The following is a 14,040-nucleotide window of genomic DNA, read 5'->3' as shown; positions in this document are numbered from 1 at the left end:
TTCCCACGAGGATTCAAAGTCGAGGCATGCGCTGTATGCGCTTTGATAATTCACGGCGCGCTCTTGGTTTTGAATTTTCCACTTCTATCACGGGTCAGTTTTCCTCGGCGGTGCTTGGATGCCGGTTGGAAGAGGCGCGGACAGCGTCGCGACGCTACAGGTAACGATGTAATAAACTGCGCTGCGTTTATGACACTTTTATCCAACCATAAATAGTGCTATATTGCATTCCGGTAAGTAATATTAAATTTATCAAATAAAATACAACTAATTTATTTAAAATTAAATTATAAGTTGTTAGAAGTATTAATTTATGCAATGCATACAGTTATTCCGCGAATTAATTTGGAAACTTGTTTGCATAATGCTGTATGTTTAAATTAATTAATTTTCGCTCCGTTCAAATGAATGCGACAAAATACCAAAAACGATTGATTGAATTCCACGAATAAATCAACCAGAAAATCCGTTTCAGTGAATCCCGATATCACGGGAAACTGTCAAACCTTACCGGCAAACGCGCGGAGATCCAATTAAAGTTCATTAAAACTTGCTGAACAAAGTTGCTCTTTTCACACCGCTTCAATCATTCGTTACTCCAATATTTCTTTTTTGTTAAACGTGCAAAGATTACAAACTCAACAAAAGATATAATGTAGGCAACCAATTAATATGTGTTTAGTAATTTTTATTGTGAGGTTAAACAATATCACTTAAAAAAAGATAAATTATGAAAAGTTTAGACAATACAATTTAATCATATTCATTGTCAGTATCAGAAATAATCAATTTTATATTATCGACATATTTTTCGCTTAATGTACAAGTTGACAATATCGGAAAAAGTTGTCATGTCAACGTCACAAAAATGTATTAAATTATTAAATATCACATATTTGTGATTATTATTTCCAGAACGTACACACAAAGCAACAGAACATGGCGCTCGCCCGAAGTATTCGTTTGCTTATTGCTCTAATAGTTTACATTGGATATCTATGCCTTGGCGCCGTCATTTTTCGCACAATTGAAATCCCGCACGGCAAGGAGATCGCCAGAAAGTTCGAGCATATCAAGTCGGAGTTCCTCCTCGCCAACGCTGGCGTGTCGGGTGAGTTTTGAGTAGCTCTGAAAGTCTAAACCCTCTACGCACAAAGTTGACATTCGCAATGTGACATAATACCGCAACCCAATGTACATACCAACATACCAACGTCACCCTCGCGTATTGCCTATGTTAAGTTAAGAGTAATATTTATCTTATCCTGGATCTACGCCTCAACTGTGTTATTTCAACGTTTTAGCAGATTAAACTGCGCGAATCTCTCGTTTATAAGCATCATAAACACGCTAAGCAGACAATCGCAATAATATAACATGGAAAGTAATAAAATACGCCACATTAAGATTATGACGACGTGGGAGCGAATTAAATTAAAGCATTACTTGTATTCCAGTGAATTATTTACTGCGCGTTGAATTGATGGATTACCACTTCGATTTTTTCATTTTACATACATGTTTGTATGTTGGTACTTGTTGAGAGTATGGCAACAATATGCGCTAGTAATTTATTTGATTATCGGCGTGAAGTACGCTCGTCCGGATGAATTTATTCGAAAACCTATCGTAAATCTGTTATCCTAGGGCACTACGGCACTGGGCTTATCCATCATCTGCCCCCGCGTTCATTCCTTCTTTCTCTTTTGCGCTCTGCTTTATTTCATAGTAACGATAAAGCATCAGGGGTGCAAAACAAACACCTGATACAAAATTTCAGCCTCTGTTTCATCAAACATTATGCTCGGCAAAAACCTGGCATCGCCTGGAGAAATGTTATTTTCAGGCATATATGTTTGAAGGTTATAATGACCTTGATGAGGGTGAAATTTAATATTTAATTAATGAGCGTAGGACAATTCCGTACCGTAATTAGTCCATTTGGACGATTAGATTAACCCACTTTCGCGTACGCTACTATAACGAGTTATTCCTCTCGAGTTATCTCTCTTGCTTCTTGTGTATAATCTAGTTTAGTAGATTGAAACGATGGTAGAATAGTGTTCTAAAACGTGGCTTTATTACAAAATAATTTTTCATGGATTACAAATCAAGACGCGCCTATTTTTTCTTATCACTATTCATATTGGGCACAGCAGCTTCAGTTTGTTCAGATATGTCGGTGTTTTTAGTTTGCTCCGCCGCCATTTTGGATAGTTCAATGTTAATCCGCTCTTTTGCGCGCACAATTTTCGATTGCAAATAAAGTGTTCCGCCTTTTGTACGATCGTTTGCTTCGAAAAGCTTATCATAGCGCTGTTGAATGCGCTTTTCGTCTTTAATATCTTCAACGTCGAGAATCTGTAATGATTCCGCAAGCGACGGAACTGTGCTATATTTTTCGCGCGCTGTTAGGTTACCGTTCTGCATATCGTACCGCGCCTGCGCGCGTGTCTTAGATAACTCCACTTCTTGGGCGAGAGTCACGCGAATCGTGCGCAGTAGGATTCGTGAACTATGGTACATCGCCGTGATAAAAGATTTTGTTAACTTGAACATGATTGGGAGTTTGAATGGGAATTATTGCATCATGTTCTTGAATTTTTTTTGTCACAAAATGATTACTTGAACTTAGATTTGATTTTTGGGCACTGATAACATTTTTGATAAGATGAACGTTGACAGTAGAAACTAATATAAACGTCAAAAATTAAATGCTTTGTTGCAATATGAATTGTCAGTGCCACAATCAATTAGCTTCTATTGTCCATTTTTGCGGTCCGCTTTGTTTTACTATTCTGAATTTAACAATAGCTGTCTGTTTCGGTCAACAACGGAATTGCACATAAAGTAATGATTGGCAACAGTTATTTTTTTTGTGTAAGCCACCGTTTGTAAACTGGAGAGGATTGGAATAGTATCAAATAAAATTGTTCAAGCTGGGCCAATTTAATCAGATGTTTCATTATTTGATTGACTGAAAAAAGTATGAAAAAAGTAGTACAAGGAAGAAATGTACAACATCAGACGTGGACATCCACAATGCGCACACAATTCGACTAAGAAATCAAAAAGTGAAGAGGGAGAAATGTTGGAGCCTGGGACTAGACTGCAGGAAGACTCAGACACGACCTGTGGACTACCCGTAAAAAGTGGTGGGGGAAGTGGCGCCGACGGGTACCTGGGAATTCTCATACGAGGAAAGGATAACTTTAGGTCACCAGGTGTATCACTCTAATGGACCACATTGCTAGAGATCAGCCGTTCTATTCGGATGTGCCCCATTGCCATCTCAGCATTGCGGATAAAGTCACAAGGGGGTCACTAGTGAGAATATAAATGCGGTCACATACGTCTACTCAATCTGACATTGCTTCACTTCACTCCGAAGTTAAAATAGCATTTACAACTTTATCCCATTACTATAAAACTAGTTTTTCTTTGATTTTCCACCTTATTAACAGTAACAAAATTTTATTACTACCATTTAAATACTGTTACGTCCTAGTTGAGAAGACCATACATATTTTTTCGTACATTGTTAATATATGAACGTACTTTGCTTTCGAATAAGAAAAAGATGCATTTTTTAATCAGTAATAAATTAATAATCTATCAGTTGAAGTGAGTTGAAGCATAAGTCACACAATAAATCAACATCACCATCGTCAATTATTGCCTATTGACATAAAATATCAATAACCTATGACACTAAACAATATAGAAACGAACAATGAGATGCACCACGAAAATAATAGCCGCTCAAAAACTAGTTTGCCACAAAGAGCACATCATTTGGCATTTCGATGAATATCATTGTTTTCGCCATTACAACGTTGACGATCGCCAAGTCAATAAACATCGATATCGCCCGCCTCGAGCAAGATAAATAATCCGATTATCGCATCACATGCGCACTCAGTGTATAGCCATTATAGGTAAGCATATAAGCGCGCTTATTGCGAGACATGCGTTAAGTCAACAACGCCGACGCAACACATGCACACTCGCAAAGCTAATATTTTTCGGGCGTACATCATTGTACTTCTGCACTGAGGGCCACGCGCTTGGGGGCTGCTCATCAACCTCATCATCAACAGTGTCATTAGGCTACCAGCGGGCGCGCGAGAGAGGGGCAGGCTCCCTATATTTAACGCGCCGATGATACCAACTTAAGTCAGTTCGTCCGCATTAGCCACGACAACGAAATATTCAGCATGACTTTCAACCCGGTGAATTCGCTTCCAGTCACTATGAAAGCAATGATTTTCGTTATTTTATAACACAGGCTTTCGTACAGCATAGTGTTAAATTAATATTTAAAAGAATTAAATTAAATATTACGAGTTTTATCGTGATTTAAACTTTAATTAAATAAAAACAAGTGTATTATACTATCGATAAACATGGAGACAAAGTTGGTTATGAGTCCTAAATACGGTTCGACTTATCACACGTGGGTAGACTACGGCTACATGTATTCAAGTGATCAACTCCTGCCGATTTTGGAAAAGAGACGCAATATGAAAGAAGATGGCGTTTTCTTTTGTGGTCTACTAAAAACCGATCTGCTCTTCGTTGTTTATTTGATGTTCTACGTGATGTATCTTTGTTTCGGTGCGGCCATGTTCAGCATAATGGAAACCCCCGGTGAAATGGCGGTTGCCTACCGTCTGCAGGCCAGTCGCCAACAGTTTCTGCTCAAGTATCCGAATGTACAAGGTTTGTTTCAACTTAAACTTTAAATTTAGCGCCGTTTTGATTAGAAGACTTTGTCCGTAGTAAGCTGATAGCGATTAGTAGTGTTGCTATGAGTAAATAAAGGAGTTACCACTCTTTCTACTGGAATGTGACATGTGATTCATTCATAAATGTTTAGATATCTACTACCGTTGACCCGAAACAATTTTTTTGATCGCGCGCGCGCGGCAACAGTCGTCTTTCAGTTATTTATTTATGTTATGAAGTATTAATCGTAATTAAATATTAATTGCATAGAAACAGGCGGGTTGTGTGGTAATCAATACTGAATGTTACAGAGGAATGTTTTGTGGGCGTTTGGGCTGATTTGATTTGACCCTTTTTAGCATAACTTTTAACACAGAGCAAGAATTTACAAAAGTTGGTTTCTATTAATTTAATGTGGTTTTCTGGTGAGAAAAAAAGCACCTCATTGTTTGTAGAAATTTATTTCCATTTGCGTTGTGTGCCAGTGGTTGAACTTGAGGATAAAAAGAAATAGAAGCAACAGCCAACATCAACAAGATAAGAAAAGCAAAAAAGACGTACACGAGCGAAATGTGAAGGGGACGTGGGAAATTTCCCGGCGCTTACAAAAGACCACCGAATGTAATCGAATTTTCGTTCGACGTGCACCTCACTGTATATATATGTGTTTCTACTTTCAACCCCGAATTTCCACCCACGGGTTGGTTACACTTTCAACTTTTGTTCCGTACTTTTCCACCTGCGAAATAATGCAAGCGCAAGAGTCAAAGTTACAAAAATAAAATTTCGTGACGCATTTGCGATTATGGAAAAGAAAAAAAAAATTATTCTGAAAAATGTGTAGGCGTAGGTAATGTCATGAACAGGAATGTCAGTCAATTTCCTTTTACTTTCTGGATAATGATTTCGCATTTCCGCGACTTTCGTCGTCAAATAAAACGTGTGGTATAACACATATTGATAAAGCGCATGTGAAATGATTACTTGAGTTATCATCGTTTTTATGGGGCATTGGAACACACTCCGAATGGGAATGAGATGAGGAGAAGCCATGGTCATCCGGTGACTTTTGCCCTGCGTACTATATACTACAAACTACAAACTCCCAGCGTGTTTTGTCTTCGATTTTAGTCTAATAGGTGACTGAACTTTGCATAAAGTGAAACTAAATGCAAACAAAACAATGAATTGCAATTAAATTGCGATTTAATTAACGAAGAGGTAGAGAAAGTCAAAATAATGATCAATTATTGACATGGTAACGTGTTATATCAGCAATGTGATTGACAAAGGTTTATCTTTTGCGCTCTGCTATATATTTTATTCGCGCGTTCGCTTTGATTCTGGCTTTTCCTGACCCTCGTCACAGTATTCCCGGATCAACCCCCGCAATCTGATTTTTTAATGAAAATACTCACTCAATCCATCTACATATCATTGAAAATTTAAAAATAGAACTTTATTATTTTTTTTATTCCAGATGAGGACTTGGAAAGATTTATCGCTGAAGTAGTGGCTGCATCAAATCGAGGCATTTCTGCTCTGCATAATGTCACAGATGAACCGAACTGGAGTTTTGGGCAAAGTTTGTTTTTCAGTGGGACTGTAGTTACCACAATAGGTAAATTTATTTTCCTTTGGAGTTGATAGTTTGTATTGATTATTATTTTTTGTAATTTCCTGCTATAATTGCGTTTACTCCGCCATTCTTCGTCATCGCGGTGACGCTCATTACGAATTCAAATCGAAATTGATTTGTTTGCTCTAGGTTATGGGCACGTGACGCCGCTGAGCCGCGCTGGGAAGGCTTTCTGCATAATTTACGCGATATTCGGCATTCCATTCACGCTGGTCCTTCTCTCAGCGCTCGTGGAGCGCCTACTGGTACCTGTCGTGTGGTTCTTGGAATTTCTCAACACCAAGTTGGGTCATCTCTATCAACCATTCAAGATTCGTATCTTGCATCTGCTCATTGTCGGTGAGTGCTATAATTAAACATAATCAAATAATTTCAAGTAAAAACAATTGAAATTACGCATAATTCAAGTGTTTTCCGCTGATTTATTATTTTTTTGACAATACGCCACTCACCTGTACACTCGAAATGCTCCATTGACGTCAGTCATTTGTTTATTTTTGTTTTGAAGACAATTTAAATTACTGATTGACGTCAAAGCGGATATCTCGTCACGTAGAGGGAATGATGAATTAATCGGTTCATTGATTTAATTTCAATCGCTAAAAATAGGCATGTATGAATTATTGATGTATTGAATTTTAAAATGTTCTAGTCGTGGTGGTGATCATCGCATTCATGCTGATACCTGCTGGAATATTCGCTGCGCTGGAACCCGAATGGGATTATCTGGATTCGTTGTATTATTGCTTTATTTCCCTGACAACCATCGGCCTTGGGGATTACATCCCGGGTGATGCGCCAATGCAACCAATGCGAACGCTCTACAAAATTCTAACCACCGGTAAAAATTTCCGCTGTCACCAACAATTTCAACCAAAGCAAACTAAATCTTTGCATCTACTTACAGCTTATCTTATTATCGGTATTACATTTATCATGACCACGCTGGCGGTGTTCTACGACATCCCTCAACTTAACCTTGGTTTACTCTTTTCCGGCGGAGAGGAGGATTTTGAACGTTTGCGTCTCATCAGCAATGCCAGCAAGAGTTACATGAACGATGCCGATCCGAAACTGGTAGAGAGCAGGAATGTCGTTAAGGTGAAGAGTCGCATCAGCGACAACAGTTTAAGTCCGCCTCAGAATTATTGAATCGAAGATTGACGATCAGTGCGATGATACGGTGACAAGATTACAACGAAGCAGAGTAAACAAAAAAAAAATGCCGGCATACGCGATGCGTCAAATTATCTATCTTCATGTAAACAGTTGTTGTTGTCTTTCCTATCGTAATGCACACCCAATATCTGTGTTAGTTGAATGTTCGAAGGCGCAAACACATTGCACTGAATGAAAGACTTGAAAGGACTTGGACGTACGTGTTTAATGTTTATGTTTGCTAAGTTGTTGAAGCAAAGCTCTCATACGAGGGATGCGGCTGAATGAAAGTCGCAATCAAACGATTGCAACGCTCGGACCTGAATGCGAATATCGAAAAATATTTTCTAATTGTAAATTAATGTAGTCATGAGTATGTAATTCACTGACTATGTGAGCAAAGTACTTATTTATGGATAAATATTGCAATAAATGACTATACACAAAGGAATAAACTTGTTTTAAACTTATTCAGCTATAGAAACCAATTTAATGTTCAAGTTTAACTGTGTGCGCCATCTGGTGTTGTTCAAATAAACTGCAATTAGTTATTAAACTTTTGAATATACACTAAGGTTGAATCCTAACTTCAATCACGTAAATAAATAAATGATTGCTACAACAACGCATCTACATCTAATCATTATTTTCGAAAATATATAACCAAATGATTATTGATTTTATATTTCATTCAAATTCCGAGAAGATCAGCGATTTCTGTATTATTTCTGTCTTTCAACAATGTCATTCAACCGGCCCGACCGCTTCCATTGCTTTGCTTTCTTTACACCCCTTACACCCCTGTGTTGTATTAAAATGTATTCTATCCGCTACCGATTACGTACGCAATTCAATTAATACCACCGTACTTTTAGTGTATATTTAACGAATTAAAATGACGTGGACATGCAGATAATCGGCAGCAATCTCCTCGAATCGATGAAGGTAACCTAAAATGGCTCGCCCACGCAGAACGGTGCAGATAATCAGTAACAAGGGTGACAAAGGCAATAGCAGCAGCAGTAATGGAAGTGCGACTTCATCGCCGGCGAAGAACAAGGCCGTGATCTTCACCTACTGGAAGGAGGCTGTTGGTTTCATATGTTTAGTTATTGCAGCAACAGTTGGCTACCAGGGCTACTTAGAGACCCGTGTAAATACACCTTATGATGATAAAAAAGTAAGAAGTTTATTTCTAATTGTAAGCACAATTGACTACAATTGTTTGGTGTTATTTACAGGTTGTTATACATAGTGGACTAGATGTACCTGAAACATTTTGGGGTTCTTATAGACCCGGAACTTATTTTGGTCTCAAAACAAGAGACCCTCACTCATTAGTTACTGGTTTGATGTGGTATTCACCTAAGAAATTAACTAGAGGTGGTGATGGCATTAAGTAAGCTTCTTTAAATAAATATTAGTTTCTGTTTGAAAATATTACTTCTTTTAAGACATTGGTGTGAGCAGGGTGACAATCTTGACCAGTATGGGTGGATAGCTCATGATGGTGCAAACTTTGGTGTTCAAGAAATTTATGATGGCAATTTTATCCTTACCACCAGTTTTGTCAAGAGACTGGGTGGAAATAATGGGGGTGATTGGACAGCAAGAATATCAGTTGATATCAAAGTAAGTGTTTTGTTACTTTTACTGACATAAATTATAAATTGACAATGTCAATCATAAATTTTTTGTTCACAATCTAATTTATCACCAAGCAAGCAATACTATAGTATAAGATCATAATATTATATTTCAAAATGGCACAAAATACAAGCTTTGAGAAATTCATGAAAAATGAAGAAGACGACAAGTTTGTGACCGTTAAATTCGAGCGCAATTTAAGCGTAGCAGCCGTTGTTTGCATGAGTGTTGCGACTACATTACTAGTAGTCTTCTGCTGCTGTTGATTATCTTTATAATCTTTTATTCACTTTATGAATAAACAATCTTCTACTCCGTAAATTAAAGCTGTTAAAATTAAATTGTTTTACTATTTATAGCCTGGTGTTGAGAAAAAAATCAAAGACGAGATTTCATTGATCTGGTATACGGCTCTCGATGATCCACCAAGCACGCAAAACTTTATCACAACGAGTGATGACAGTACTCCACTTACGGGAGTGAAGGGTCACACACCCGGTTTGGGCGACTTTAGTATCAAATTGTTTAATCATTCCGGTGCTATTCAACATGAGTCGTTTGTAAGCACTGTTGCGCCAGGCTTGCACTTGTTGAAAGAAACGGTGTTATCATCGCTTCGATTGCTGGAAGATAGTCCGAATGGACCCAAGAAGATTGTCCTTGGAGGCGAATTGTTACCAATCACTGGCCAAGTCACTGGTGATCGTCCTCAGCCGAATTTTATCGCAACGCAAGTAACTGCACAAGCACCGTTCACATTGGACGTAGTGTTCGAATCAGCTAGTAATACGAGGGAAGCGCCTCTTCTAGGCGACGTTTACGACACTGCGTTAGCATGGCACCAGAGTCGATTCGAGCAGAGATTCGAGAATACATTTGGGCTAAAAGAAAAAGGGTAAAATGGTCGGTGCGTATTTTAAAAAGCGAAATAATTTATTTAGCTTTTTATTTGTTAGTTATGGACCTAAAGAAATTCGTTTTGCGCAAGCCGCCTTGAGCAACATGATCGGTGGAATTGGATATTTCTACGGCTCGTCGCGTGTTCAAAGTGCTTATACAAAAGAACCAGTGCCATCGTGGAAAGCGCCCCTGTACACAGCTGTGCCATCGCGGAGTTTCTTCCCACGCGGTTTCCTCTGGGACGAAGGCTTTCACGGTTTTCTTGTCGCCAGCTGGGACATCGATGTCGAGCTAGATATCATCAGTCACTGGTTCGATCTGATGAACGTCGAGGGTTGGATCCCACGCGAACAGATCCTTGGCGTCGAGGCGCTTGCTAAAGTCCCCGAAGAGTTTGTCACGCAACGTAATAACAACGCCAACCCACCCACATTCTTCCTCACGCTGCAATACATCCTACGCAATTTCGACAATCAAATCACCGCCAAGCGATTAGAGGTTTTTGAAAAGTTATATCCACGATTGCAAGCATGGTTCAACTATTTCAATACAACGCAGAGAGGTGAAAGTATGGGGACTTATCGATGGCACGGACGTGATACAACCACCGTGCACGAGTTAAATCCAAAAACTTTAGCGTCAGGTTTAGATGATTTTCCTCGCGCATCGCATCCCACTGACGAAGAGCGCCATATTGACATGCGTTGCTGGATCGCCATCGCAGCCGATACCCTGGCGAAAATCTCGTCCATTCTAGGCCGCGATGGTTACAAATACGATCAGACGGCGCTTTACTTAACTGACAACGAATTAATGGACAAGTTACACTGGTCCGATTACGCTCAGATGTACGCCGATTATGGTTTACACACTGATTCTGTAGTTCTTAAGCGCCCAAAGCCAAATCCACGAAGTCAGACGCAAAGCTCCGAAATGATTCGCGTCACACTGAAAAACCCAGAATACCGATTGGTGGACAGCTCATTTGGTTATATAAGTCTTTTCCCATTCTTGCTGCAGATCGTAGATGAAACATCGCCTAAATTAGGTAAAATTTTATCGGATTTAGAGAATCCAAACTTGTTGTGGACCGAGTTTGGTTTGCGGTCAATTGCGAAAAACTCTCCCATGTACATGAAGAAAAACACAGAACATGATCCACCGTATTGGCGCGGGCCGATTTGGATCAACATCAACTTCCTAGCTATTCGCGCATTGGACTTCTACGCCAAGAAAGAAGGCCCCTATCAGGAGCAAGCGCAAAGGATCTACACGCGACTGCGGAAGAACGTTATAGACAATGTTATCAAGCAGTACTATAAATCGGGGTACATCTGGGAGCAGTACAACGACACAACTGGGCAAGGTAGTGGTTGTCGGCCTTTCACGGGCTGGTCGGCGCTAGTAGTCCTTCTCATGGGCGAAAAGTTCTAAGCAAGTCAATTAGATTACGTAAGCTAAAATTAGTTTCGTTTTAATTTGTAAAGTAAACGAATCAACAATTATTTAAATTTATTATTCTAACTGATATCAACATTGAAATCAAAAGTTTCGTTTAAGAGGGTGCTCAGGAAAGTACCCACCAACTTGCTGCACTTTCTCAGCAAGTTTTCCGTACGCTACGTCGTGGTTAACGTACGGCCCTTCTTGGATTAACATCACGTTCTCCTTCACGCGCCGCATCGCCTTCTGACAGAATGCGTTCGCAAGAAGCACTTCGTAGTCGGAATGGCTAAGTCCAATACAATATGAACGAGAGGCACGTCCTAACGACGCAACCATTGCGTAAATATCAATCACGCAATCAGCTAAGCGAATTACATCCGTGTGTTTGTTTACGATTTCCATACCATATTGAGCTAGTATTAATTCGGTGATATATTGCATTCGCAACACCGAATACTCCAAACAATCCGCGCCGGGTTGCGCCGTCGGGTGTAAGAATTGGTGCAACTGCAGAGTCAAACGTGGATTGTCTCGATTATGGCGACGCTGTGTCCACATACGTGAGAATGCTTCTTTAGTGTGAAAAAGGGGATTTCGTATGCGTTTAATTAAATCTTGCAATTGCATTCCAGCGAATTGTAGACCTTGCAGGGCGATTATTATCTTTGTACTGTCGGGGGTGCCATTGAAAAGAAGGTAGTGCAATGCGTTGCGGTGATTGGAGTTCGACCAGTGCTGAGTTTGATATGCATCTGGGCCAATTAAGTGCATTATATGGGATGTTATGATCGATGAATGTTCAGCACTGAAGATTTTCGTGATGGAAGCTTCCATTTGGCAGTCCTGGTCCTGATAAATATCGAGTAGTCCAGCAGTAAGATAAATCATGCTTTCCATGGCATAAATTTTTGCAGCAAACTGAAAATATTTAAAAGTAAGTGATTTACAAGTTGATGTTAGCATTATATACATACATTTGCAAGTTTTTCAGCAACCAACTCAGTATCTAGTAAATTATTTTTATCAGTTGAGGTATCTCGGCAGTACTCAAAGTATTTGTTGTATGAATTTTTGGCTATTGTGCATGATGCAATTGAAGTAACAAGATTAATTTCTGGTACAATTTTGGAGTACACATAGAGACCTTGGTTCTCTTTTCCAAGCATGTTTTCTGTAAAAGAAAAGCACATAATATGATTTGTTGAAAGTTGCTTTTGTCTGGTTGTCACCTGCAGGCACATGAGTATTATCAAATGTAACTTCAGCAATATCAGTTTTATCAAGTCCCACAGTTTGACATGGTTTAGAAGAAACTCCTCCAAAGGTTCTTTCCACTAACAGGGCTGAAACATTGACTTTATTTAAACCAGTAGCCAATAATGTCGTTTTTGCCAAAACTACAAACAAATCAGCAGATTCCCCATTAACAACATTTAACTTCCTTCCATTCAGAACCTTGATACAAAAAATGCTGTTATTTAATTATTACATAATTATCATATTATAATACCCATTGTTTCTTGTTAGCATCAAATGAGGCACTAGTTGTAAATTGCTCTGGATCACATTCATTTTCTTCATTAACACACCATGCCATTGTAATCCTGCCAGCAGTTACATCTTGAAGATATTTATTAATTTGTCTGTCATTGCCAAATTGTAATAACACCTTTACAGCTTGTTCATTGCTCAGCAATTGAATATCATTGCTTTTCTGAGCAATTATCTCTGTAAATCTGAGACTTTCAGTAAGATTTAACTCTCTGCCATTTGATAGTTGTGGTGCTTCCATTCCAAACAGCTGCATTTGCTTTGCACTCTCCCAGAATTCTTTTTTAGTTGCATCTTCACTGTTATCAAAGTAAAATTGTATTGGTCTCAAGTCTTGCTCCAGTTTGTCCACGCGTTCCTTATTAAGTGCTTCGGGATAAGTCAAAATTTCCTCGTCGAATTTACCAAGGAAAACGTTTTTTATGAATGGTGGCCGGTTGGGTTTTTTAATGTTTTGCTTTGTATACATTTGACTGAGTTTCTCTGAAGTTTGTATCGCCTGCTCATTTATTTTTTCATCTTGTTTCTGTTCTTGAAGAGGCTTGTCTTTGGTGACAACTTGTCCAGAGAGATTTCTGCAATGACGAATTAGTGTTTGCTTGAAGGTTTGCCCTCCATTTCTTAATAAAAACTTGGACATTTTAAAGAGATTTTTATGAACAAAGCCGTGTTTGTTTTGAGGTTGGATTTGATACCGCTGACTGATTTACCTGGCTACTTCCGTAAATCAGTATTCGTACGGATCACTGACTACTGTTTCGTCGGCATCTTTTCGATAAATATAAGAGCAACAAAAATTGTGAATATGGAAGAGTAATAAAGGAATTTATGGACGTTCAATCTCAAATATTTTGCATATAATATAACATACTTATATGCAATTCGAAAGAATAATAACCAACCGAGATTGTGAGATTATCGCTTAATTAGTTGCTAGAATTACTTAACTGTACGATGTTAGACCCAAAAGT

At 38.8% G+C, this 14,040-nt stretch overlaps 3 protein-coding genes across 4 annotated transcripts; 2 read left to right on the top strand and 1 right to left on the bottom strand.

The window, feature by feature from the left end:
• Window positions 1-84: 84 nt before the first annotated feature.
• On the top strand, window positions 85-7,980 carry LOC135800877 (potassium channel subfamily K member 1-like). Of its 2 annotated transcripts, XM_065314215.1 has the most exons (6): window positions 85-233; window positions 916-1,111; window positions 6,209-6,349; window positions 6,497-6,706; window positions 7,020-7,208; window positions 7,275-7,980. In XM_065314215.1, exons 2-6 carry the CDS (start codon window positions 940-942, stop codon window positions 7,517-7,519), a joined length of 957 nt encoding a protein of 318 aa, XP_065170287.1. In that variant the 5' UTR covers window positions 85-233; window positions 916-939; the 3' UTR covers window positions 7,520-7,980. The 2 variants fall into 2 exon arrangements, with proteins under 2 accessions (XP_065170287.1, XP_065170286.1); XM_065314214.1 differs by lacking the exons at window positions 85-233; window positions 916-1,111 and adding an exon at window positions 3,973-4,722.
• Window positions 7,981-8,195: 215 nt separating this feature from the next.
• GCS1 (mannosyl-oligosaccharide glucosidase) lies at window positions 8,196-11,577 on the top strand. The gene is made up of 6 exons (XM_065314209.1): window positions 8,196-8,343; window positions 8,401-8,705; window positions 8,767-8,924; window positions 8,980-9,157; window positions 9,532-10,067; window positions 10,129-11,577. The coding sequence occupies exons 2-6, from the start codon at window positions 8,481-8,483 to the stop codon at window positions 11,504-11,506; spliced, it is 2,475 nt and encodes an 824-aa protein (XP_065170281.1). The 5' UTR covers window positions 8,196-8,343; window positions 8,401-8,480; the 3' UTR covers window positions 11,507-11,577.
• On the bottom strand, window positions 11,568-13,709 carry Egm (acyl-CoA dehydrogenase family member enigma). The gene is made up of 4 exons (XM_065314210.1): window positions 13,029-13,709; window positions 12,748-12,973; window positions 12,493-12,689; window positions 11,568-12,436 (listed from the first exon to the last, which is right to left on the bottom strand). Exons 1-4 carry the CDS (start codon window positions 13,707-13,709, stop codon window positions 11,615-11,617), a joined length of 1,926 nt encoding a protein of 641 aa, XP_065170282.1. The 3' UTR covers window positions 11,568-11,614.
• Between the last annotated feature and the right edge of the window lie 331 nt (window positions 13,710-14,040).

This window comes from Atheta coriaria, unplaced genomic scaffold (genome assembly GCF_025399875.1).
Source record: "Atheta coriaria isolate IRGN ID8LTWV9N9 unplaced genomic scaffold, Caltech_Dcor_3.1 hic_scaffold_10_pilon, whole genome shotgun sequence".
In the NCBI taxonomy this organism is placed as follows: domain Eukaryota; kingdom Metazoa; phylum Arthropoda; class Insecta; order Coleoptera; family Staphylinidae; genus Dalotia; species Dalotia coriaria.
Note: the sequence above shows the minus strand (reverse complement) of the source record. Positions and strands in the feature narration are given on the sequence as shown.